The sequence below is a fragment of the Nelumbo lutea genome, chromosome 2 (assembly GCF_056320005.1).
Source record: "Nelumbo lutea isolate HS-2025 chromosome 2, American lotus-T2T, whole genome shotgun sequence".
Lineage (NCBI taxonomy): Eukaryota > Viridiplantae > Streptophyta > Magnoliopsida > Proteales > Nelumbonaceae > Nelumbo > Nelumbo lutea.
In genome coordinates, this window is record NC_142685.1 from 38,678,219 (window position 1) to 38,704,472 (window position 26,254).

At 36.4% G+C, this 26,254-nt stretch overlaps 1 protein-coding gene across 13 annotated transcripts; it reads left to right on the forward strand.

The window, feature by feature from the left end:
• Positions 1-1,235: 1,235 nt before the first annotated feature.
• Positions 1,236-25,767, forward strand: LOC148869986 (uncharacterized). Of its 13 annotated transcripts, none has more exons than XR_016107145.1 (9): positions 1,358-1,999; positions 2,118-2,200; positions 2,541-2,693; positions 2,824-3,165; positions 3,244-3,320; positions 3,825-4,503; positions 4,970-5,202; positions 10,015-10,114; positions 25,292-25,767. XR_016107145.1 is itself a non-coding variant. In XM_088969348.1 (8 exons), the coding sequence occupies exons 3-8, from the start codon at positions 2,627-2,629 to the stop codon at positions 25,301-25,303; spliced, it is 1,410 nt and encodes a 469-aa protein (XP_088825474.1). In that variant the 5' UTR covers positions 1,860-1,999; positions 2,118-2,200; positions 2,541-2,626; the 3' UTR covers positions 25,304-25,767. The 13 variants fall into 13 exon arrangements, 3 of the variants coding, with proteins under 3 accessions (XP_088825473.1, XP_088825472.1, XP_088825474.1); XR_016107146.1 differs by having other exon boundaries at positions 1,361-1,999; positions 2,121-2,200; XR_016107142.1 differs by lacking the exon at positions 10,015-10,114 and adding an exon at positions 23,136-23,349 and having other exon boundaries at positions 1,368-1,999.
• Positions 25,768-26,254: the final 487 nt, after the last annotated feature.

A 26,254-nucleotide genomic window follows, 5' to 3' on the forward strand; every position in this document is an offset into this window, starting at 1 on the left:
TGGGGAACATCTCATTCTCCTAGATATTATATATTATTATCTACGGGGAAATGTTCTCAATGCACGGAAGTAGTGTTGTGGATAGACATAGGCAAAATTTTTTAGGCAGGAGATTCAGAGTCTGATTTAGAGATCACATCTGTACCCCACAAACATCCCACATGTACAAATGTGAGCCGTAGATGATTGCCAATACATGATTGGAATTAAGGCTGCAACTTGGGCCGTGTTGGCTCAAACCCAACCCGAAAAAGTTGGGTTGGGTTGGGTCGGATTGATGCTCGGGTTAGGTTAGGGTTAGGATTGAAATTTATGAACCCGATTTTACTTAGGATTGGGTTAGGGTTAATCCCTCAGAAAACCTGATCCAACCCGAACCCGACTCTATAATACATATCATATATAAATATATTATATATATGATATATTGATTTGTTTATGTGCATGATAATTGTATAGCCCCCACCACATACTATCATTTATTTCTTTTAAGATAATCACTTCACTTAATCCTAATTACAAAATACTAAAACCTTAATAACATATTTTATGTTTTTAACACCTATAACTTGCTGCCCATAAAAGATCTATTATAAGTCATAACACATAATAAACTATAGTCATTTCAAACACTTTTTTTTTCTGAATTTTGTACTTAAAGAATCAATAAAAACATCAACAAATAAATACTAATAAAACATAGGATTAACATATGTAGTGAAAGTTGAGTTAAGTTAAGAAGTTCTACAAGATTACAAGGGACAAGAAGAAAGTTGGGTTGGGTTAGGGTTGAAGGAATTTAGTTAGGGTTAGGGCTGAGTAGGTCTAGTTGAAGGTCAGGTTGGGGGTTTAGAACTTAGGGTTGGGCTAGGGTTGCCCCCAACCCGACCTAACCCAGCCCGACTTGCAGCCCTGATTGGGATATGCTGTAGATGTGAGTTCAACTGATTATGGGTATTTATAGGATATGTGTGTGAGGTGCCAAGTGTGAGGGGCAGATATAGTCTCCGTTACCATGACAATGGGTAATAATTACATATTAATTTATTTTTTACTAAAAACTAAAGCATGGGCATGGAGTGAATTGCCCAGGACGTGCCCGGCCCAAAAACTCTACTACTGGCCCCAACAGCCGAACCCACACATGAATTTTGATAAAGAACCCCTAAATTGACTTCAAGTTGACTGGTGTTTTTGAGCCATATTATAGTCGAACCCAATTTCTTCTTAACCCTATTCATCCAGAAAAACCAAGGCGTAACCAGCAACCTACATAATTGAACTGGGTCACACAAGCCCCAAACTTCAACGCGTAATCTTATAGAATCAAAGATTCCACACCCGTGCAACGAGATCGCAGGGATGGAACACAACAGACAGACCAAACCCAAAGACAGAACACTCTCGGATCCATCCACGCTTTACAGCTTTACTCACTCCCTACAGTCTTGCACTCTTGCCAATGGCGTCTTCCGTATCGTTAGCGTGTCCCACTCCCTACCCTTTTTTTGCACTTCCGCTCCACATGGGTCATTCTATTTTAAAGAAAAAAACGAAAAAAAAAAAAAGAAAGAGAATCTGTCTGCAAATTTTCCATTTAAGGAAACCATTAGGTTTCTTTCTATGAGTTTGCTTATATAGAAATGAGAACTTTAATGCATTTACTTTTCTTTCTTTGTTTTCCAATTATAAAATAGTAAGAATAATACAGTCAGTCCATTCATAAGTGTTAGCTTGTTTAATTTTTGGAGTGCAATGATTGTAGTTTGACGAAGGAGAAAGAATCACAACAGTGATCTTGACAGAGACTTTTTAGAGTTTTTCTGGGGCTTTATAGAGTATATGGCGTCAGAGAACTGTGGCCAATTGGGCCAGTTGCCGGCGCCGGAGAACGGTGACAAGGCGGCTTTTCCGGAAGGAATGCGAGTTCTGGCCGTTGATGACGACAGAGTTTGTCTAAGAGTTATTGAAGCTTTTCTTCGTCAGTGTCGCTACAATGGTTTGCTCTCTCTCTCTCTCTCTCTCTCTCTCTCTCCTTCCTTGAAATCCTGATTTGAATTGTTAAATGGCGAGTTGTTCGATGATTTTGATGTTTATCTTGTCGTTTTTTTGAAAAGAAGGTTTGAAGGGAAAAAGAAATCAAAAAGTGGAATAAGTTTGAGATGGTAATCTGATCGAGCTTGTACGTCATTAAGACAAGGTTACTTGGTTTTAAATTGGGATTATACCCCCTTTATACGTTTGGTTATATTTTATTCAATCTGTCTTGTTTGATATGTTGTTTTGTGGAAGAACTTGTCCTGTTCAGCTTAAATATCATTTTTTTTATATAAATTGATTGTGTAATGTTGATATCCTTTTTTCTGTATTTTTCCTTGGTTAAAGTGCCATTGAAGACTGCCCCATTTTGTAGTTCTGTTTCAGTGTTCCAATAATTTCATTTGCTTTTTGGTATTGTAATTCAATTCTCTGCGGTTACAGTAACAACATAAGTTCTGATTTGATTTTCTCTTTTGGTGATGTGTTTCAATTGTTTGCAGTTACAGTAACAACAGAAGCTTCCGAAGCTCTTAGGCTCTTAAGGGAGAACAAAAATGGCTTTGATATAGTGATTACAGATGTTCACATGGATGACATGGATGGGTTCAGGCTGTTGGAGATTATTAGTCTTGAGATGGATGTGCCAGTAATCAGTAAGTCAGAACCCATGTCATAAAGGTTGCTTTTGATTATTGATCATGTTTTCTTTTGGTAAAAGATTATTGATCAAATGATCATGCTTTGATTAGAATGGCTGTTTGATACTGTAATATTACTTCGCAGTGATGTCGTCAAATGATGACAAGAATACTGTTATGAAAGGTATAAAGCATGGTGCCCGAGATTACCTATTGAAACCCATTAGGAAGGAGGAGATACAGAACATATGGCAGCATGTGTTGAGGAAGAGCTTATCTCAAGCAAATGAATCAATTGTTGTGGAAGGAGGATCTGATCAGGACTCAAAGCCTATAAAGAGACAGAGGGATCAAAGCAAGGATAAAGAAGATGCAACCAGCAATAACTCTGAAGAAGATTATTCGTCGCAGAAGAAGCAAAGGGTTATTTGGACTCCAGAGCTCCATAAAAAATTTATTGCTGCTATCCATGGGCTAGGAGTCGAAAGTAAGTAATGACAAACCATGACTTCTTATGCTCATAATGGCTTAGTTCTTACAATGGTAATTCTTTTTTCCAAATCAGAGGCAGTTCCAAAGAAGATACTTGAAGTTATGAATGAACCTGGTCTTTCCCGAGAAAATGTTGCCAGTCATCTTCAGGTTAGATCAATCTTCAATGATCTCTGACATTGTATGTTAGAGGAGATTTTGGTCATAGTGATGCATTATATTCAATTATGCACACTTTATTATATACAAGTAAAAGCCACTACACTGTCTTGTCTTGATCATGTAACAAATTGAGTTTTACGTGAGTCATAACCTGTGAGTTTTACTAAATAAAGAAATCAATACTATTTTGGAGGATTCAGATAACAAATATCAAAGAAAAATTGTAAATAGAAAAGATTGTTAACTGCAGAAATAGGACGATCCAATATGTTCAATTTTCTTCTTTCTGAGCCCAGATGAATTAGACAGTTCACTGAACGAATTTTAAGCAGGGAGGATGCGATTTTCCTCAAGTAAATGCTTATAGAATAGCAATTCATGTGATTGGTTGATTGTTCATATTATTTCAGACAAAAACAATATTGTAGTTGCATGTTTATGTTCTGGAACTAATTTGATATCCCCACTTGCGTTTTCTTGCCTTTGAGGTAGAAATTCAGAAATGCTCTGAAGAAGAATAGTTCTAGAGTGAGCCAGACAAGCAACGACGGCATGGATTCAGATGGAATTGGCGGGAACTCATCAAATACTACAATTTTATCTTTCAATGGCCAAGATCAGAATAATGTCAGTTGCTTTGAGAATTCTGGTTTCAATAGCAATATAAATTCTGGGATGATTCAGTTTGGTCATGGATCTCAAAATACTGATACCTTCAGCACTTCCCTTGTAAATCCAAAGCCCCTATCCCTCCCTCTGAAACAGCAAGGCACTTTTCTTCATCAGTACCCAGACGATCCTGTATCCAGGAATCAAATGCAGAAAAGAATTCATATGAGTGGACTTCAAGGTGTCCAATCAAATTCAATGAAGATGGACATGCATCATCTGACTGCTTTTGGTAGTTTGAACTACAAACCATTTTCTCCAAAGCCAAAAATGTTGAATGATCACATGGACATTTCATCCCAGATCCCCAGTTTTGGTTCTTGCAATGAACTTAATCAAATTGGTCTTTCTTTACCTGGATGCACTTCCAATTCACATCCTAATAGTGTCTTCTTTGGAGTTTCTGGTTCCCCATGCCCAATACTGGCAGGTGCTTCTACTGAGCAGAGTGTGATTTTTCAACACAATTCATCAATTGGACAAGCTCAAACTCTGCTTCCAGGTATTTATTTATATGAAAAAAATTGTTTCTATTTTTGAGTAGTTATGTTGGAACAGTTAAGACATAAGCTGCCATCTACCTTGCTTTTCTTCAGAAATTGACTTTCATGCAGCATTTTTGGGATGGGTTTTCCTGTGCATCCCCAATTCCCAACATGTAAAAAATTTTCTAGGTTAATATCCACTTAGCTTGATATACTGTCTTTTTTGGACCATTTGTTATATGTATTACTATAATTAGTAGCTGTTATTCAAAATAATGATGCGGATCATATTGTGGGCATCATAATCCATAATGCATTGTTCTAATTAAGGAGCACAGACTATAGTTTCTTCATATATTTTCTCAGTTTTTCAAGAAGATGTAAGATTAGATTTAAGTTAATATTCTTTTAAAACTGAAGTAAGTCAACATGTTGGATTTAACTTCAATTCCCTTGATCTCAAGCATGTTGTTGACTTTGTAGGGCAAAGTAAGGCTGGAAATTTCACTGCTTGTAATGCAGCTGAGGATATTGAATTTGTAAGAAAAATGACAGGAGCTCCAATGGAGATGCAATGTCCCAACATGGATAACTTTCTTCTAGGTGATCATGCAACATCTATGCACCTTTGTCCAGATTGCCTTGAAACAGACAGTATTTTCCACCCCAGTAGTTGTAGCTCCAAAGACGAGGACCTTAGTGCAGCAATCAAACAGGTATAGCCTTAGCTTTATTTAGTCAGTTATACAGACTATAGAGTACTAAAAGCTTGTTGCTTTTTTTTTTCCATTTTGAAAAACATGCAACTTTATTTTCTTTTGAATATTTTATCTTTATATTTTCAATTGGAGTACACAAGTCCTGGTGAAGTGAGAATGCTTATACTACAGTTGTGTTTGGTACCATTGCTGTTTCTACCTGAAATGTTTTTGGTTGATCAATACCGAAATGTCAATGATCAATGGTCAGTCCTACACATACATTTTTCTAGTTAAAGTGGTTCTCTCATATGTGATGTGACAACACATATTTCTCACTCACACACTTCTATTGATCAACCCAAAGCGTTTCGGGTAGAAAGAACAATGGTACCAAACACAACCTACATTAATCTACATTAATCTAAGATATTTTGTTTTGGAACCATGCAATTTAGTATGTGATGTTTTGTGTGTTTTGTCTGTACAACAATAAAAAAATTTCCCATGTTTATATTAGTTAACCATCCATTCTCTTATAAAATGTTTGAAGTTGGACGGTTGCATTTTTTGACTTTAAGATCATTTCATCTTATTATGGGTTACAGAAGATTTTACAATGTTGCAAATCATCTTAATGTATCAAAAGTTTTCCTTTGCTTCCTTATAAATAGGAAAATAAACAGGTCAGGTTTGAATTAGATCTACCTAAATCTGAATCCAATCTTACTATATTTGAGCCTGAATTGAATATTCCCTGTCAGATTTTTATGTCATTAATAAATTAAACTAAAAATGGAAAAATACTATATGTTATTAATAAAGTGAATTAGGAATGACTTAGATATTATATTATTTACACATTGAATGAGAAATAAATTCTATGAAACTTATTAATAGCCTATATGCACATACTACCAATATCATTGACTCTGATCTTAATATGGGTAGACCCAGATTCGATCCAATAATAAACAGTTCTTGTATTTGAGATCCAAATCTGGTTTAACTGGATCAGATTTCAATCCCAAACTTGGATAAATTGGGTACCATTGACAGTCCTTGTATAATATTGACCATTGACTTATTTAATATTGTTTTATCTGATCTAGTTGTTGGAAATTAATAGCCAACGTGTGAGCCCTGACGTTTTAGTTGTAAAATATGAGTGTTAGCTGAATAAAAAACATTACCATTTTATATAATGCTGTGGGTGTTAAACTCATGTCTTTCTGGTTCCTATATAGAAAAAGTATAACCTTACAGGCTTATATTAAGTATCTTTAATGTATGGGTTCAAGTTTGAGTATTTCTTAGAGTTGTCCACTTTGCTCAGCATAATTATCAGTGAACTCTTTATGAAGAACCCAATTAGCTAGGTTCTCAGTTCCTTAAATAAACTTATTTTCTTCACTCTTGTGAAGCTTAAACTGGTTATATTTTTGAGGGGACACCCATGCAAATATGAAACAAACAAGTTCAGAGAAAAAGCTTCTTACCGAAGCAATTGTACCCAACATGGCCCTTTTCATGTTACACTGAGACACTGACTCATCATTTTAATTATGGAGAAAATTTGTCTGTCTAAATTCAACAGCCTGGACTGTCAACAAGGCTTTCCCTACATGACATGTTAGTTCATACAATCTTCTTGTAATAGTGTCCATGCTGGATGCGTTGCTAGGTTAACAGCCCGGGCTGTTGAATGTGGAAAGCAGAAGTTCCCTCTTTAATTACTATTTCTCGATATAGGATTGATTTTATTTATTTAACTTTTCACTTCCAATGTTGAACCTTATGTCTACAGTAGAGATGTAAAAGAACACGGGGGAAAGGAACCAATGGCAATGATCGTAATTGGATCTTGTCAGAGCTCTCTTATATTGATATAAAAGCAATCTGGTATTTGCTACTCTGCTAGGCAATAAATTTGGGATCCACCAAAACTTTGGCTAAGCCTAAGTACCAAGCATGACCCATTTCTTTAAACCAAGTTATAGATACTGGCATATTTCAGAAATCAAAGTAGGCCCTAGATATGATGTCCCAACTTCAATGTATGATGCTTATGCTCTCAACAATTTATCCAAGTTCTTTGGATCCAAAATCCAATTCAAGCAGAACTTCCCAATCATGCACTTTGTTTACAAACCGTAAATATACTAGCATAATGTGTTTAACACATTAGCCTATCAGCTATTGAAATACATTGACCAAAATGATTATATGATAGAGCTCACTCTTGACTGAGCTAGTTGCGTAGCAGATGGAACAGGAGAATATAGTTATCATTTAAAATCCAGAAGGGTGAACACATTGGCTGAATGTAGACATTTTGAACAGAAGAAAATGATGGATATTCTGTTTCAGAGCATGAAAACATATTTTGAAAATTTGTCAACAGAATGGTGAAACAAGATTGATGAGTTTCTTTCCGTTTTTTTTTTCTTTTTTTTTTTCTTTTGGGCCACCAAACCCATTCTTTGGTTTATCCTTCTCTTTTTTAAATAAAACTTTTCGCCTTGGTGGGGCCAACTATGTAGATAAAATAGGTGAAGTACTACATAATAAATATGTGGTTATGTATGAATCCAGATTAAGCACCCAAAGGAGCCATTCTTGAAAATCCAAACTTTCCTAGATCTAGAGTATAAGAGCAATAGATTACAAAACAAGTGCTGATTGTGGCACTATTAGTTCATCTTTATTTTTTGGTTATTCCTATTAGCTAAATATCAGGGTATGGAACAATTGCAGGGGTTACAGGGTTGGGACCGAATATGAAGCACACCAACTATGAGATATCTCAACTTGAAAGTCAACCTTGTAGAGACTGAAATCTAGCTGTGGGGCTATTTTTGTACTTTTACTCTTCTTTGTTGTATAACTATTCTTTGTACTCTCTTTATTTTTGTACATTAAGGGCAGATTTGTCCTTTTACCTTTTAATATAAATGTATCTTTTAGGGTGTCGACCAACATAAGGTGTCACACCCACCAAATCTGTTGTCTCTTTCTTTCTCTCTTCCTGAACTCTCAACTTGACTCTGACATGGTATCAGAGCAGGTTATGACCTGATCTTCACATAATATCTCGTTGAATTGAACATCTCGACTACTACTGCTTCAAGAACTCTCTATCAGTATTTGAGAAGTTCTTGAGTGCCTTTTAATCTTCTTCCTAGATCGGCTACAGATCTGAACTTTACCGATTTGTTTCCTGGACTGTTGTGCCATCGGATTCACCTTCTTCTTAGATCTCCTTGAAGAAACATTGGATCAGCCTGAAATTTTAGATCTGGTGTCGCCCAAAGCAGATCTACTGAATTCCTTTGGTTTGGTTTGGATCGGTTTTGTTTTTGAGGGGTTTTGATCCACTCTTCAGTTCAGAAGAACTATACAGTTGCCTTTTTTGGACATCAACTGAAAGGTATTCTCCTTTTCTTTCTCTGGTTTGAATCTTTTTGGTTTCTGGAAGTGTGTTATTGCCTTTTGTCTTCCAATGGCATCAGAAAGGATGGAGGTTCTTCCTATTAAGTTCAATGGTACGGACTACGCATTATGGAAGTTCAACTTTTAGTTCCATGTCGAAGCTAAGGGTCTTTGGGGATATCTAGATGGATCCGTATCTAAACCTGATGACTCTGGCATTAACGGACTTAATCAGTGGAAGATCGACAATGCAAAAGTTGCGTCATGGATTCTAGGCTCAGTCGAAACTAATATTGTTATCCCTATGAGAGGGTACAGGACAACCTATGAGATGTATCAATATCTTGAGAAAGTTTATCAGCAATCGAACACCTATAGATAGTATCAGATAGAGGTTGACATCTTTTCGTACTATCAGGGAGACAGAAAAGTCCATGAATATTATGTCGGATTCATCAGCCTTTGGACAAAATATGAGTTAGTTCACTTGGGAAAGGATCCTTCAAACTATTGCGTGAAGTACATGAAGAAACACTTTGACAAGAGGAAAATTATGCATTTCCTAGTGTATCTAAGGCTTGAGTTTGAAGTTGTTCGATCTAATATCCTAAGCCGAGGAACACTTCCTAACTTAGATACTATCCTGGGAGAGATCTTGAGAGTGGAAACCAGATTGACTACACAAACTGCATTGGATGGAAGGAAAGATTCCAACATTGATGTTGTCTTCTTGGTAACCAAACCAAAAGGGAAGAAAGATTTCTCTAAGATACGATGTTATGAATGTAAGGAGTATGGGCACATTGTTTCCCATTGTAAGAAGAAGAACACATGCACCTATTGTAAGCAGGTTGGCCACATTATCATTGAATGTCCAACCTGGCATAAAAAAGGTAGTGTGGATCAAATCAGAAGAAAGGAAACTACAAGGCCTATTAGACTATTGTAGACAGTTCAGATGCCTCCTCTATTACTTCTGTAGTTGGTCAAAATGACACCTTCGACAGCATGTTTGAAGAACGAATTTGACAGCTCATGTCCTCGGTCATCTCTTCATCATTCTCTACTATTGCTCTGCCTTGTTAGTTTCCGACCTATTGCTCTTCACCGAACCATCTCTGGTATATTGACTCAGGAGCCTCTACCCATATGACAGGGGCAACTCTCGGTCAGTATCCCAAACCCCATCTTCCCAATAGACATATTATCACTGCAAACGGTGAAAAACTTGACATACTTGGCTGTGATGATTTGTACTTATCTACTTCTAAATCATCTCTTTTTCATTTATCCAAAACTTTATTTGTACCTAAGCTAATCACCAATTTGATTTCTGTTGGCTAACTTGTAGAAGAAAGTAACAATGTCTCATTCACTTCTAATGGTTGTTTGATACAGGACTGACAAACTGGGGAGGTAAAGGGGAAGAGGCGTAGACTGGGAAGACTATTTGCTTTGGAATTTGAGAAGAATAAAACTACTCCTGCTTCTACTTCATGTTTGCTTTCTACTACTTCTAGCTTTGGATCTCTTAATTATAATAATGATTGGCATTTGTGGCATAAACATCTTGGCCATCCATTTTCTAAGAAACTTGATCAGTAATTTGCTTCTAGTAGTTTACCTATTTCTACTGTTTCTTTTAAGAATGTGAATGAAGATTGCATCACTTGTGATTTGTGTAAGAGTCATATTTTACCCTTCTCATTCTGAGCATGCAACAATTCCTTTTTATTTAATACATAGTGATGTCTGGTCGTTTCCAGTTGTCTCACGGCTGGGATTAGGGGTGATCATGGGCCAGGCCGGGCTTTGCACTTATGATAAGGGCTATAGCTTAGGCCCGGGCCCGGTCTGGCCCGAGGTTCCGGGCCTGTAAATTAAGCCCTAGCCCAGGTCTACACGGGCCTAGGCCAGGCCGGGCCTGATTCTGGGCCAATGTCTTGCATATATAAAACATTACATATTTATAATATTTTATATTAAATGACATAACATGCATATAAACTTTTATTTTATATATTATATAATATAAAATATTACATATAATATAAATTATACATATGTTATAATATTTATATATAAAATATATAATATAATGTAAAATAACATGTATACATATGTATACATTTTACACAAAATGTGTAAATTTAAATATATGCGGGCTGAGCCAGGCTTGAAGTATTAAGCCCAAGCTGGGCTGAAATGATCACCCCTAGCTGGGATACAAGTACTTTGTAACCTTTATTGATGATTGCACTCGTTTCACTTGGGCTTATTTTCTTCGAAAGAAATCCGAAGTGTACACTGTATTTAAACACTTTCACACCTATGTTACTACCCAATTTGATGCTCGAATTTGTGTGCTACAATCGGATTTAGGGGGAGTATATTGATGGGGATTTCCAAAATTACTTAAAATAATATGAAATTCAACCCCAAAAGTCTTGTCCAAGCACCCCACAACAAAACAGGGTAGTAGAATGGAAGAATGGGCATATCTTGAGTGTAGTTAGAACACTTCTACAAGATTCCTATGTACCCTCTTAGTTTTGGGTGGAGGCGACCAACATTGCTATGTATCTCATAAATCGTCTTTCGTCATCTATTTTGAATAACTCTTCTCCTTTTCAATCTCTCATTCACAAACCCCAGACCTATCCATGCTCAGGGTTTTTTGTTGTGCTTGTTTTGTCCACCTTCCACCTCATGAACGCACAAAGTTAACTACACAAGCATCTTTGTGTGCTTTTATGGGGTACAGTTCTGAACATAAAGGGTTCCTTTGTTATGATCCTTTGGTTCGTCGTCTTAGAATCTCTCATAATGTAGCTTTTCTTGAAAATGTGTCTTTTTTTGAACATATTGTGAAATTCCCAACTCCTTATATTTCCTTATTGCACAGTTTTGATTCTACAAGTACCTCAGAAATTCCACTGTCACCTCTACAACAACTTTAGATCTATTTCAGGAAGCAACGACCTTCTTCAGTCTCCATCCCCCCTCTGCTCCACCTCCAGTTGCTGATCTGGTCACTCCAACTGCCTCAGTAAGAGTACCTGACCTTCCTCCTGAACCCATTGCTCCTTCTTTACGCCATTCTTGTAGAATTTCTCGTCCACCTAACCGTCATGGTTTTTTACCAAACAATAGCTCCTTTTTCGCTATTTTATCTACCATAGACATTTTTAAATCTTACCAACAAGCTGTAGCAAAACCACACTAGAAAGATGCCATGGATTCTGAGATTCGAGCCCTTTTTGAGAATGACACTTGGAACTTGGTCAAAGCTCCACCTGAGACATCTCTCATAGGAAGTCGATGGGTCTATTCTGTGAAGCTAAAATTTGGTGGAAGCCTAGACAAATACAAAGCTAGGCTTGTTGCACAAGGCTACAAACAAGAATATGGGATAGACTATGAGGAGACCTTTGCTCCTGTAGCTAAAATGACTTTTGTACGACTTCTAATGGTTGTATCTATAGTCAAACAATGAAAATCAATCAGATAGATGTCAAGAATGCTTTTCTCCATGGGGAGTTGAAAGAGACAGTCTATATGAAGCCCCCTCCAGGATATTGTATAGACCCACAACTTGTTTGTCGTCTGAAGAAGTCACTTTATGGCCCGAAGCAAGCACCTAGAGCCTGGTTTGTGAAGTTCAGATCCATCATCATTGATGTTGGCTTTATCTAGAGTTCTTCGAATTATTCCTTACTCATCTTAAGGTAGAAGCAGGGAGTAACGATATTACTCCTTTATGTTGATGATATACTCATTACAGGGGATGACATAAAAGGAATTGTTAGGCTACAACAATAACTCAATGAGTCCTTTAAGATGAAGGACTTGGGGCCTTTGACATATTTCTTAGGACTTGAATTGAGCAGAAACTTTCGGGGCTACTTTGTTAATCAACAAAAGTATGCGATTGATCTTGTTAAATTGGCAAATCTTAGTGACTCTAAGATTGTGGACACCCCACTAGAACTGAACCTGAAACTCAACAAAGATGATGGTTCTCTTCTTGAAGATCCTACCCTTTATCGTTAGCTAGTGGGCAATTTAATCTATCTCACCATGACTCGGCCAGATATATCTTATGCAGTTTAGATAGTAAGCCAGTTCATGTCTTCTCCAAGACAACCACATTTATCTGTAGTTTGTCAGATCAATTAGATATGTGCAAGGCACCCTGTCACGCGGGATATTCTTCTCTTCCTCATCCTCCATTAATCTTATGGCCTATGCGAATGCTAATTGGGCTAGATGCCTTGATACCCGACGGTCCACTACTGGCTGGTGTGTTTTCTTAGGCAACTCTCTCATCTCATGGAAGTGCAAGAAACAAGCTATTGTGTCCAAATCTTCCACTGAAGCTGAATACAGGGCTATGTCTTCCATGTGTAGTGAGATCATATGGCTTCAGGCTCATCTATTTGAAATACTTTATGAGCCATCATCGTCTGTCCTTCTCTATGCAAACAATATCAGTGCAATTAAAATTGCTTCCAACCCCGTCTTCTAGGAGCACACCAAACACATAGAAGTTGATTTCCACTTCATCCGCCTTCTTAAGGGTATCATATCCCTTCCTCATGTCTCCTCCGGGCTCCAATTAGCAGACCTGTTGACTAAAGCAATGACTCGGGATCAGCATCTACTTCTTATGGACAAACCGATGCTTATTCCTAGGCATCAATTTTAGAGGGAGTGTAGAGACTGTGAAATCTAGCTCCATGGATATTTTTGTACTTTTACTCTTCATTGTTGTATAACTATTGTTTGTACTCTCTTTATTTTGTACATTAAGGGCAGATTTGTCATTTTACCTTTTAATAAAAATATCTCTTAGGGTGTCAACTAACATAAGGTGTCACACCCATGCCATAATCAATATCACAACCAATGACATTGATTTCTATACTAGAGCTTGGAGGGAGTTCTCTATGTTGAATCTGAGAAAATTTTGGGTATTGATGCATTGTTCTAATTCCTGAATTTTTCTTTTGTTATGGAAACTACTGAGACATCTAATTGAAAGGTTAAGGGAGAAGATGGATCTTCATAAAGTATCCATTAATCTAGAGAAAGCATATAATAGAATCCCTTGAAAGATAATGTGGTTAGTTTTGGAAAAGAATTGAGTAGCAAATAGGTATGTGTATCTAATTAAGGACAATTATGATGGTTAAACAACCAATGTCAGACTGTTAGTACATGGTTTTAAAAGGCAGTGAGGTGTATTCATTGAGACATAGTAGAGTTAAAAGGCCTTACCTCACCTTTTATGAATGGAAAAATAAAATAAAAATAAAAAATAAACTAAAATATTGAAAACATCATAATCTTTAATATTATCCAACAGTCAATAAGACTTGATTTTTTAGTTGGTTACACTCAAAAATCTCTCATAGTATCTCTCCTAGCCTTAAAAAAAATTCTATGATTTTTCTCTTACTAACTAAATATAAAAATATTAATTTGCTACTCTGTTTCAATGCACCTCATGTGAGAATAGCATCTTCATTCTTATGTTCAATGGCATGTGACAATTGGACCCGCCATGATAGTTATGATTTCTTTAAATAAAAAAATAAAAGTAAATATAATAGAAATTTATTAAAACAGTAAAAATAAAAGTTCAAACTCCTTATCCACTCTTACAGTCTTACATACAAGCCATTTAGTTCCAATAAAGAAGTTTGAATATGATGAAAAATATTCATTTAAAAATTATAAATTAGTTTATAATTAAAAGAAAAGACTAGGATATATGTAAATCAAGAAAAATATTATTTTAACTAGGTACAAAAGTTTATAAATATAAAACAAAATACAACATAAAGTTTAAAAAATGTCATCTGTAAATATAAAAGTAATAAAAAAGTAAATATATAAATCAACGATGTACATAAATGAATATACTAGGAAGGATTTGAATTAAGTTTATGGGTTATTTTATTTAGGTAAAGAAGGTTACAAGCATGAAAAATAAAAAAGTAAAATTTCAAAAATTTAGGATTCATATTAAAAAGAATATATGTAATAACAAACAAAACATTTAGTTTGATTTAAAAAGAAATGTGGTGTACTAACATACATAAAAAATTATAGCCTTATACTCAGGGTCCCTCAGGCATAGGGGGTTAATTAGGGATGAGGAAGGAAACATTATAGCCTTATACTTCGGGCCTGTTGAACAGGGCGATGTGGCAATAGCAAAACAGTTAGCTGCAGCATACGGGGTCAAGAAGGCAAAGGAGTTGGACATTGATAGGCTAGTCATTGAGGTTGATTCGAGAAGTATTGTGAAATGGATGAATAAAGGGGAGGGGGTGACATGGCACCTGAGGAATGATTTCAGGCGATTTAAATTGTTATCAAAGGACATAGCAATCAAAGTTCAGTGGGTGAGAAGCACTACCAATAGATTGGCAGATGGTCTAGCTAAGTAAGGGGTACAAAGAACTCAATTAGATTGGGCTCAATTGTAATATCTTGGTTGAGTCAGCTTTCTATAGCTGTGTTTTTTCTTTTTTCACAACCTCTTGTTCATGCCTGCTTTTTATTAATGAAATCAATTCTACGTTGCTGATAAAAAAAGTTAATGAAATCAATTATGCCTCTTGGATCTTGTTGGAATACTCCACCCTGTTGTACTCTCCTTAATTTTAACTAATGAAAAATGAAATTCCTTGCTAATAAAAAAAATGCATACAAAATTATAATAAGTATATAGCCTAGATAAAGGAGGAAGGTTGTGTTAAGTTGGCATAGATCCTAATTGTCAATTCATGCAGCCAACCCCATATAATTGGGACGAGGCTTAGATGTCAATGGTAATAAGTTTGTTTTCATTTAGAATCTCTAAAAGAAAAGGAAAAATGAGAAGAGAAGAAAGAGGGAGAGAGGGGAATGTTTGGGGAGACAAAGGACGTTGGGCTGGTGGCACCCCCTTTCTTATTTATAGGTATGTGACAGCTTGACAATAAAAAGAAGAGAGAAATTACATCAACACCCTTATGGCATAGTTTAACAAATTAAGAATAGAAAAATAATGCACTAACAATAGTCCCCCTCAAGTTGGGCTGTATATATCAATCATGCCCAACTTGTCACATAGTTCATTATGCCACAAACATTGAAGTCCCTTAGTAAGTACCTCAGCTAGTTGTTCCTCTAAACTAACATAAGGAGCACACATCTCATCCTTTTCAACCTTTTCCCTTATAAAATGTTTATCCACCTCAATATGTTTCATCTTGTCATGAAGTACAGGATTAGATGCAATATTTATGGTTGCCTTGTTGTTGCAATAAAGAGACATTGGGTTGTTAACGTCAAACCTCAATTCCCCCAACAAGTTCTTAATCCAAAGTACTTCTACACTCCCATGTGCCATAACCTATATTTTTCTTCAGCAATCGACCTCTGCATCTTGCTCCTCCAAGTCACAAGGTTTCCACCTATAAAGGTGTAATACCCATTGGTAGATTTTCTATCATCTAGAACACCTACCTAGTCTACATCTGTATAAGCTTCCACTTTCAGGTGACCATGTTTTTTAAACAACAATCCAGCCCTTGGAAATTTCTTTAAGTACCTGAGGACCCTCATAGCATAGGCAATATCAGGACGTTTCATTGACAAGTTCAATAGTCTTCCCACCAACCTCTGAAATTGTTTCACATCCTTTAAAGGTTCACCATCACAATCACCCAATCTATGGTTCACATCAATGGGGGTATCAATTGGATTTGCAACTAGCTTACTTGTGGCCTAAAAGAGATTTAGGATGTATTTCTTTTAAGAAATGAATATACCCTTTTGAAAACAGGCAACCTCGATTCTAAGGAAATATTGTAGGGGTCCTAAATCCTTCACTTAAAATTGGTGTGGCAAAAAATTCCTTCAAATTTTTTTATCTCAGAGCTCTAGTCACTAGTGATGATAATGTTATCTACATAAACTAACAACACTGCCACCTTTCCTTGACTTCTCTATGGGATTTTTTCAATCCATACAAAGATTTCTTCAATTTACATGCTTTGTCCTAGTTGCCTTTGGCATGGAACCTAGGTGGCTGAACCATATACACTTCTTCCTCTAGGTCACCATTTAGGAAGTCATTTTTAATATTAAGCTAATGTAATTCCCAGTCAAAATTAAAAGCTAGATTTATAAAGATAGAAGAACACAAATAGAATTTATCTTTGCTACTGAAGCAAAAGTATCCACATAATCAATGCCATATACCTGAGTATAGCCTTCTGCCACCAACCTTGTTTTATACCTTTCCACTGTTCCATCCGCCTTATGCTTCACTAAGAACACCATTTACACCCCATTGGTTCTTTCCCCTTTGAAAGATCCACCAACTCCCAAGGCCTTTGTAACACTTTTGGGGATGGAAATATTGTTAATGGCAAACAAGAAGGCATGGCAAGTGGAGAAAACATGATCATAAGACACATAGTAGGTGATGGGGTGTTTAGTAGTGCATGACCTAACATCGTTTCTATGAAATAGGGATGTCAAGATCATTCACATGATTATTAGATGTGAGTTTGTCCTTCAAATCTGATATAAAACTAATAAAAGAAATAAGGAAAAGTGAGAGAGAGAGAAAGGTTACAGCAGAATAGAAGATGGAGGAGAAGAAGAGAAAGAAAAAGAGAGTTCGATGGTTCTCCATCTCCCTTCACTAATCGTTTATTAAACTTAATTAATCATGTTAATTACAAGTCTGCCCTTTAAGTGGGCGGCCAGCAAAGCAATAACTTAAAAGAACTTAAAAAGAGGTTAACAGGCCCATTAAGAAAAGGCCCATTAACACATAAAACAAATATAAACATTACTTAAACATAAAATAAATATTAGAGCCCATTAGGCCTAGTCTCTCTACACTCCCCCTCAAGCTGAGCATAGATGTCAATCATGCACAACTTGCTTATATAGTGTTTCAACTTTCCTTTTGGAATACTTTTGGTCAAAACATCACCCAAGTGCTCTTTTGAAGCAATAAATGGCAAGCAGACTTCCCCTAAAGCAACTTTCTCCCTTATGAAATGTCTATCAACCTCTATATTCTTAGTTTTGTCATGCTGAATAGGATTATGTGCAATGTTGATAGTTGCCTGGTTGTCACAATAGAGCATCATTGGCTTTCCATAGTCAGTACCCAACTCTCCCAAAAGTGATCTCAACCACAATAATACTGACACTCCATGTGCCATTGCCCTATGCTCTGCTTCAGCTGAGGATCTGGAAACTACAAACTGTTTCTTACTTCTCCATGAGACAATGTTCCTTGCCACCAAAGCACAATATCCTGAGGTGGATCTCCTATCATCAATACATCTGGCCTATTCAGCACCAGTGTATGCCTCTAGTTTCATGTGTCCATGCTTGGCAAACAGATTACCTTTCCCTGGAGTGCCTTTTAAGTAGCACAAAACTCTTTCTGCAGCTGCTAAATGTGTATATCTGGGAGAATGCATAAACCGACCAGTAACACTTCATAGGAAATGTAGACGAATCGTGTAGAGATAATAACAACTTCCTGAGCAGTCTCTAGAACATTCCCCTATCAGTCAACAGTTCACCATCAGTAGCAGAAAGGTTATTGTTTAGGTCTATAGGGGTAGAAGTTGGTTTAGCACCAAGTTTACCAATCTCTGAAAAGAGATCAAGAACATACTTGCATTGAGAAATGAAGATACTATCCTTAGATCTAGTAACTTCAATTCCCAAGAAGTATCTGAGATCCCCCAAATCTTTTATCTCAAATTCAGTGTTAAGAAATCTTTTGAGCTTAATCACTTCTTGAGTGTCATTACCCGTAACCACAATGTCATCAACATAAACAATTAGAAAAGTCACCAAAGAGTTGCTTCTCTTCACAAACAAAATATAGTCAAGTTGAGTCTGCGTATAACCAAAAGAAACAAGGGCAGCTCTGAATCTCTCAAACCAAGCTCTAGGGGACTATTTGAGACTATAAAGAGATTTCTTCAATTTACACACCTTCCCTTGCATTTCCTTTCCATACACCCCTAGATGTAAAGACATGGGTCTCCATTCAAGAAGGCATTTTTAACATCAAATTGCTGAAGGGGCCAATCAAAAGTAGAAGCTAGAGACAACAAAACTCGAACTGAAGTCATTTTAGTCACTGGAGCAAAAGTCTCAAGGTAATCAATACCATACATCCGAGTGTAACCCTTAGCAATCAATTGAGCCTTAAACTTCTAAATAGTGCCATCAAAATGATATTTGATAGTGAATACCCATTTACAATCCACCAGTTCCTTCCCTTCAGGCAAGTCCACAATATCTCAGGTATGGTTCTTATGCAAAGCATCTAACTCAGTCATCATAGCATCCCTCCATTCAGGTTTGGACAAGGCTTCTGGTACAGACCTTGGAATCACATGGGTAGAAACAAAGGCAAGAAAAGAATAATAGGCAAGGGATCAAAATACACCTCCTAAGCCCTGAGTGCTACACCCAATCCTTCTACTTAACCTTTAACTTGAAATCTCTCTAGTCGGCTAGGGTATTGGGCAAAAAAAATATAGCTTCAATTCTTGGCAATTTTCAACCAGATTCTAACTCTCCAAGCCCTCTACCAACTAGGCAAATAGTCCTCTGACTGATCAGCAACTTATCTCTCCATACACTCTTCTAATTGAAGGGGGGAAAAAAAGAAAAAGAAAAGTGGAGGAAGAACTGCTCTGATACCAAGATGTGAGTCTGTCCTTAAAATCTGATATAAAACTGATAAAAGAAATAAGGAAAAGTGAGAAAGAAAGAAATATTACAGCAAAATAGAAGATGGAGAAGAAGAAGAGAGTTCGATGGTTCTCTCTCTCCCTTCACTAATCTTTTGTTAAATTTAATAACTCATGCTAATTACATGTCTGCCCTTTAAGTGGGCGACCAGCAAAGCAGAAACTTAGAAGAACTTAAAAAAGAGGTTATCAGGCCCATTAACACATAAAACAGATATAACATTACTTAAACATAAAAGAAATGTTAGGGTCCATTCGATCCAGTCTCTCTACATTATCAATAGAAATAAGAGCATAAGAGTGAACGGTAATGAGAGTACCTGGTTGAGGGATTACCTTCTAGGAGTCTAAATCTAGGAGCTCTACATCCTTAGAACTCTATTGATCTCTACAACGCTTACGCAGTAAGACACAAAAAGATGCAAGATCTACAATGGAAGGAAGATGAACCTACCAAACTTGTTTCTCCTCCGCACAACTCTCCCCCTAAGGAGAATCAAAGTAAAAAAGCTCAGACTCAAAGAAGGAAACATCCATTGAAACAAATGACTGACACCCAAAGACTCTCATAGGAATGCAGAGAAAGGGAGACTAAGGGAATAGGAGTTAATGAGGAGCATTGTAGTTCGGCACTCTAGAGGGATTAAGGATGATTACATAAGCAACAACAAGCATAACATCCATCCAAAAATGTTTTGGTACATTAATGTGTAACATCATGCCATGAGCTACTTCAAGGAAATGTTGGTTCTTTCTTTCTGCAACACCCTTTTGTTGTGGTGTCTTTGCACAAGTGCTAACAATGAAGGGATCCATGGGATGCAAAAAATTAATTTAGGTCACCATGGAAATATTCTTTTGCATTACTTGACTAGAATATCTAATCCTCCACGTGAAACTGTGTAAGCACCATATATTGAAATTCTTTTCAATTTTTGGAACCTCATCTCTAGTTTGCATAGGAAATATCCATGTGAAGAGGAATTTTTTTTTTCATTAGATAATGTGAAGCAAGAAAAATCACCAATCAAACCAATAAAGTATTTGTAGCCACCCTCAAAGGGTATAGTAGTAGGTCCCCAAACATTTGAATATACATTATGGAAGGGAAAATCTAATCTTTTATTATTTGAAGAAAATGTATTTTTACAATGTTTACTAAATCGACTTGTTTGACATTGAAAGTTGGACACTGAACAAGACTTAAACAAACTAGGAAAAAATGCTTTAGCAACTCAAAAGAGACATGACCTAAGCAATTATGCCACAAAACACTTGACTCAACTAACTACTTAAACTCGATGCAAATGTCGAGATAGCGGCTTTATTTTCAAGAATATAATGACCATCCACCATGCTTCCTCTACCAATCGTCTTCCTAGAGGTTAGGGCCTAAATGACACAAGAATGAGGGAAGAAAGTTACACTACAATTTAAAGAGTGAGTTATATTGCTAATGGAAAGCAAGTTAAGAGGAATTTTAGGAACATGTAACACATCAGAAAGGTCTAGGCCATGGGGAAGGGATATTGATCCCTGACTTGCAATGGAACAAAATGAACCATCTGTAAGTCTCACTTTATCTCTCCCAAACAAGAGGCTATAAGACTGAAATAAATTTGACTTACCAATCATGTGATTGGAGGCCCCTAAGTCAATAATCCAGGGAGAGTCAGGAGCATGAGTGGATAGATGGAAAGTAGTGGTTGCATTACCTACTATAAAATTCTAGAGTGGTACTAGTAGCTACACTCCCAGACTAACAATCATTAGCATCCAAATTTGTTGCATTGTACTTCTTCTATCCTTGCCACTTATTCAGTTCCTGGTTCTTGCTTGCCCACTTGGGCTTTCCAACAAGAACCCAACAAGTTTCCCGCGTGTGTTTGGGGCAACGGCAATGGGTACACCACAGTTTGTCCCTATCCTCACTCTTCTTATAACCACCTTTCTTTATACCATTGTTATTACCCCTTGCTACTAAAACAATCTATTGCTCCCCCTCAATTGTAACCATCACACTTCGTCTACTTTCCTCAAATTGCATAAACGCATATACTTCTTGGACTAAAGGAAGGCCACTACTACACAAAATTTGAATATGAAAAGGCTCATACACAGGATTTAAGCCTAGCAAGAAAGTAAAAATTCGTTATTGGGAAACTAACTTTATGTATGCCTTTGCATCATCATCATTCTTCCATTCAATAGTTTGGTAGTGGTCCAACTCCTTCCACACCAAGGTGAGGGCTGAATAGTAAGCAGACAAGCTACAACCACCCTGCTTATAGGTGGAGGATTCAGCTTGTAAGTCATAAATCTTAGCATAATGTCTTTGCCCTAAATAGGTTGATTTTGCCTCTCCCAAGTCTCACTTGTTGTATCAGCCCACATGACTTCCTCACCTCTGGTTCCATAGCAACAAGGAGACAGGACACAACCATACTATTCTCATGGTCCCATCTATCATGTTTAGCAGCCCCTAACTTGGATTCTTTCACTTTACCATTGATGTAACCAGCTTTCCCCCTGGTTGTAACATAGAGTTTTACACCCTTAGACCATTCCAGATAGTTCAGTTCATTCAAATGAGTGATAGGCATAGGAAACCCATGCTGTCAATCTCCATACTAGAAGTTCCTTGAGAAGAACTAACTCTGGATGAAGCTGAATCATCAGTTCTCATTACAGTGATCACCTGTACTAACAAACACAGAGGAAAAAACACAGACCTGATTGTTCTACCAACACCCGATCAAGAATTGAAGTTTGAAACCCAGTCAATCCCAGAGAACTGTTGTAACTTTGAATACACTAACTACACAGCCCCAACACAACAGTCTTTAATCACTACCAAGCAACAGAGCTCATGTGGTAAAGAGGTACAGAAAATACTTGCTGAAATAGTACGCTATGATCCACAACTGCACATAACCAGGCACACACCTCAAGGAAAACCTTCCTCACAGCATCGGCTGTCACAGAGATCCACTGAACTTGGTACTACGACCAAGGAAAAAAAGAAAAAACGAGGGCACAGGAATGTAATCAGTCCGATTAAGGTTTTCTCTCAAAGTCCAAAAGGAAAAGGTTCCAAGAGGAAAACTCGACGTACAGTCTTCTGCTGCCCAGATCACTGCTCTGATACCATGTTTTCACGTAAAATCTGTAAAAGAGAAGGGGAAAATGAGAAGTCAAGAAAGAGGGAGAGAGAGGAGAATGCTTGGGGAGCCAAAGGAATTTGGGCTGGTGGTGCCCCTTTTCTTATTTATAGATACATGACAGCTTGGCAATAAAAAGAAGATTGAAATTACATCAATACCCCTACCTCATAGTCTAACAATAAAAATAGAAAAATAATGCCATTAACAACAACATATACACAAAAGTTAAAAAAAATCATATACATGGTTATATAATTACCTCACCTCCACAATAGGGGGGAAATATATATAAATTTCTAGTCACAATGGGACTTCACCAAGATGCAACACTTGGCACCTATTTTCTTTTATGCTAATCATTGGGTGAATTGACTAAGGATATTCAACAGGTTCATGTTGTATGTTTTTCAGTGAGAACATGGCATTGATTGATGAAACTTGAGGAGGATTAGATTAAATTCATAATTTTCGTTAATCAAGTTTTTCTTTTGTTTTTTTTTTCAAAAGTTGCACCTCTTTTTTCTCAATTGTCTGTCTCTCTTTGTGGCTTGCGTCTCAGGCTCTAGGAACCCCTTGCACTTTAGTTGCATTTCTCTCTCCTAAGAAACTGAATCATGGTCTCCCTATGGAAATGATGAACATATCAAGTAAAGGGACATTGTCATGGAGGAGGCATCCAAAATGGAAGAAAAGAAACTTGGTGTATGAAATAAGATGAACACAAAAGGCATTGGATGACTTAATATGCCATGTTTCAAACGCTTATCTGTGAGGTACATTCAATAATTCTGTTTGGATTGACCACCTTTGGGATAAGAGCTTTGTTAAATTATTTCATGATTTGAAGAAGGGACCATGTTGGGAGGAATCCTTATCAATTATTGTGCCGAAGCATCACATTATCTATTGGCCGTAACAACAATATCTAAATACACATCCCTTTTCTGAACTACTAAGTCTTTTTTGTGGACATTGGTGAAAGACATTGCTTTGCTGTGGAAGCGACAAGTGCAAGTATCAGAGTAAAAGGGAGCTACTAGGAAGGATAGGTGGGGATTTCTTGTATGTAAAGGAGAAATAAAAAAAGAAAAAAAAAACTAGAAAGTATGGGTTTACAATTTATCCTCTTGCATAACTTGTAAATAGAGCCTTAACTTGACTTAGTGTTGATCTGAACTTTTGGGGGTCAGCTACAAAAATTCCGTTCAACCATTGTGTTCTATCATGAGACGTTTTCTGTGAAATTTCAAGTCCTTAAATTATTTCTTTCTAATTCACATCATATTCTCTTGGTCTTATGCTTTCTCTTTTAGAGCCTCTTTTGGTAATGTACTTTTATTTCATGTAACATCCTTGCTACATATTTACTTGTTCTTAGGAACAAGATGATCAATTAAACCAGGAAATTTACTATAATTAGTTTACATTATTTTAAATTGGTAAAATGTTATTCTCTCTCCTTTATCAGTAGTACCTACTCCAGTTTTCAATTATTTAGGAGAATACATGTTATATACTTCAAGATAATTCTTCAGCATCTACGTAACCTATGGAACAGAGCACTTCAACCCAAATCAAATTGCCTGAAATTTGGCATTTCATTCCACCTCAATGAAATAAAATTATCTAAAATTTGGATGAACCAATGAAATGTTCGGACATTAGTTTAGTATTGGTCTGTAAAATACTAACATATTATTTAATTGTATTTCTACTGTATTGCATCTTATTGCAACTCAAATTCATGTTTGACCTGTTCTTCAAACAAACTTCAAAATATTCTAGAAAATATGAAAAAACAATCCTGTTTATATATACTTCTTTTCTATTATTTTATTGATTTTAGAAAAAAAATCTCTAGGATTTTTAAAAATTTCACAAGTTTTTTATGTAAAATTATAAGGTTTCAATTTCTTCCACCCAAATGAAACCAAAATCTTGTGATATATGACCAAACTGTGGATTGTAGTCATTGGTAAAGCTGAATTTTTATTTAGGTATCTGCTCAAAGTATTCCTTTAACTTGTGAGGAAAATGGAAACAACATATTTGACAAAGTAAAAATTGTTATCAAGTTGGTTTATTTTGCAGATTATCTTCTTTGCTGAAATTTGTAGAAAATTTTTAGTATGATCATTAACAGTTTGTTAGTTTGTTACTTGTCATCTTGAGAATTCTACTTCTAGAAGGTTGGGTTTCTGGTAAGGCAGTATATATCTATTACTTTTCAAAAAATTGTTTATAACCTGGGAAAATCTACCATGCCAGAAAGACATGATAACAGAAAGGCTTTTGACCAATCAAAAGCCCCTTGAATTCTGATGCAAGCCCACCTGATTGGTTACCACAGTTCTGATGTTGGTTGATTGGTGATATGTTTTTCTGGTATCATGTCTTTCCATCATCATAGTCGAACTCAACCTGGGAAAATCAGGTAGGTTTTCATCAAAGTAAACTAGAAGTGTTGGGGAACTAGACTAAACTTCTTAGTTTCTCTGAGATTTGAAGAAACTTAAGACAACTACTTTTGCTCACACAAACACTTCCTTGCTCACAAATTTTAAATTACAAAGACACAGGAATGAGGATCTATGTTTGATGGTTCCACTTGAAGATATCTTAATAAAGGTCTACTGGATGGGATGTGCTCTGTTCTGTTTTTATCTTGGACTTAACTCTGTCAGATTTTTTGAGATAATCACTTCTAATTTGCAGTTCCAGAAATAGAGCATCCCACGAGTCTAATTTGCAGTTCCAGAAATAATGCATCCTGAGGACAATTTCGTATGACCTTTCTCAATACAGAGCTTATACAATCAGATCTGCCACTCCTGATGCAAGTACACAATTAACCCTCGTAAACAACATTATTGAAGCTGCCTACATTTTTTTGGATATTAACATTTGTGACCTGGGTTAGAAAACAAATCTTGTGATTCAACAGTGATTGATTGGGGAAACTCAAATCCACGTCTAACATTTCAAATGTTCCATAGTCTGTAATTTTAGGATATATTCCACTCAACTGTTGTTTTGATCAAATTTAAATGAACAAGGTTCTGTTTGTTTGCATCTTTGCGATGCAAATCTGAAATGGGTATAAATTTTGTATCCGATTCAGTTTTGTATCCATTTGTTTGTAATTATGATTTGCACTCTTTTCTGATAAAAAGTTTGTACTTTTTGTCTCATTTGCATTTATTGACAGTGCAAATTTTGCATATAGAAAACTGATGCAAAATTTGCACCACCTTCCTTGTACCTCAATTCTATCTCATATAAAGTGGGGACCACAACCACATCTAGCTTCCTATCTCATTAACAAATAAACCTCCTCTTACCTGCATTCTCTTGCATATAAGGTGGGGATCACATCGTTTTATTTCTCACAAACAAATATGATAAAGTAAAACCTTATGCAGAAGTAAACTGGAATTTACACTCAGCAATGGCTCAATGTATCTATGCACTTAGTTTTTTTTATTTTTTTTTTTTGGTTTGATAAGCAAATGAAATGCTACATTCATTCAAAAAAGGAGGGCAAGCTTGCCCCCCCCCCCTCCCCAAAGCATGTACAAAAAACTTTACAAGTAAAGCCCACTACATTTTGTGAATCAGAATTAAAAACTAAGAACTCCAGCTATTGTAAAAGGTTGTAATAGGTATATCCTCAAAAGC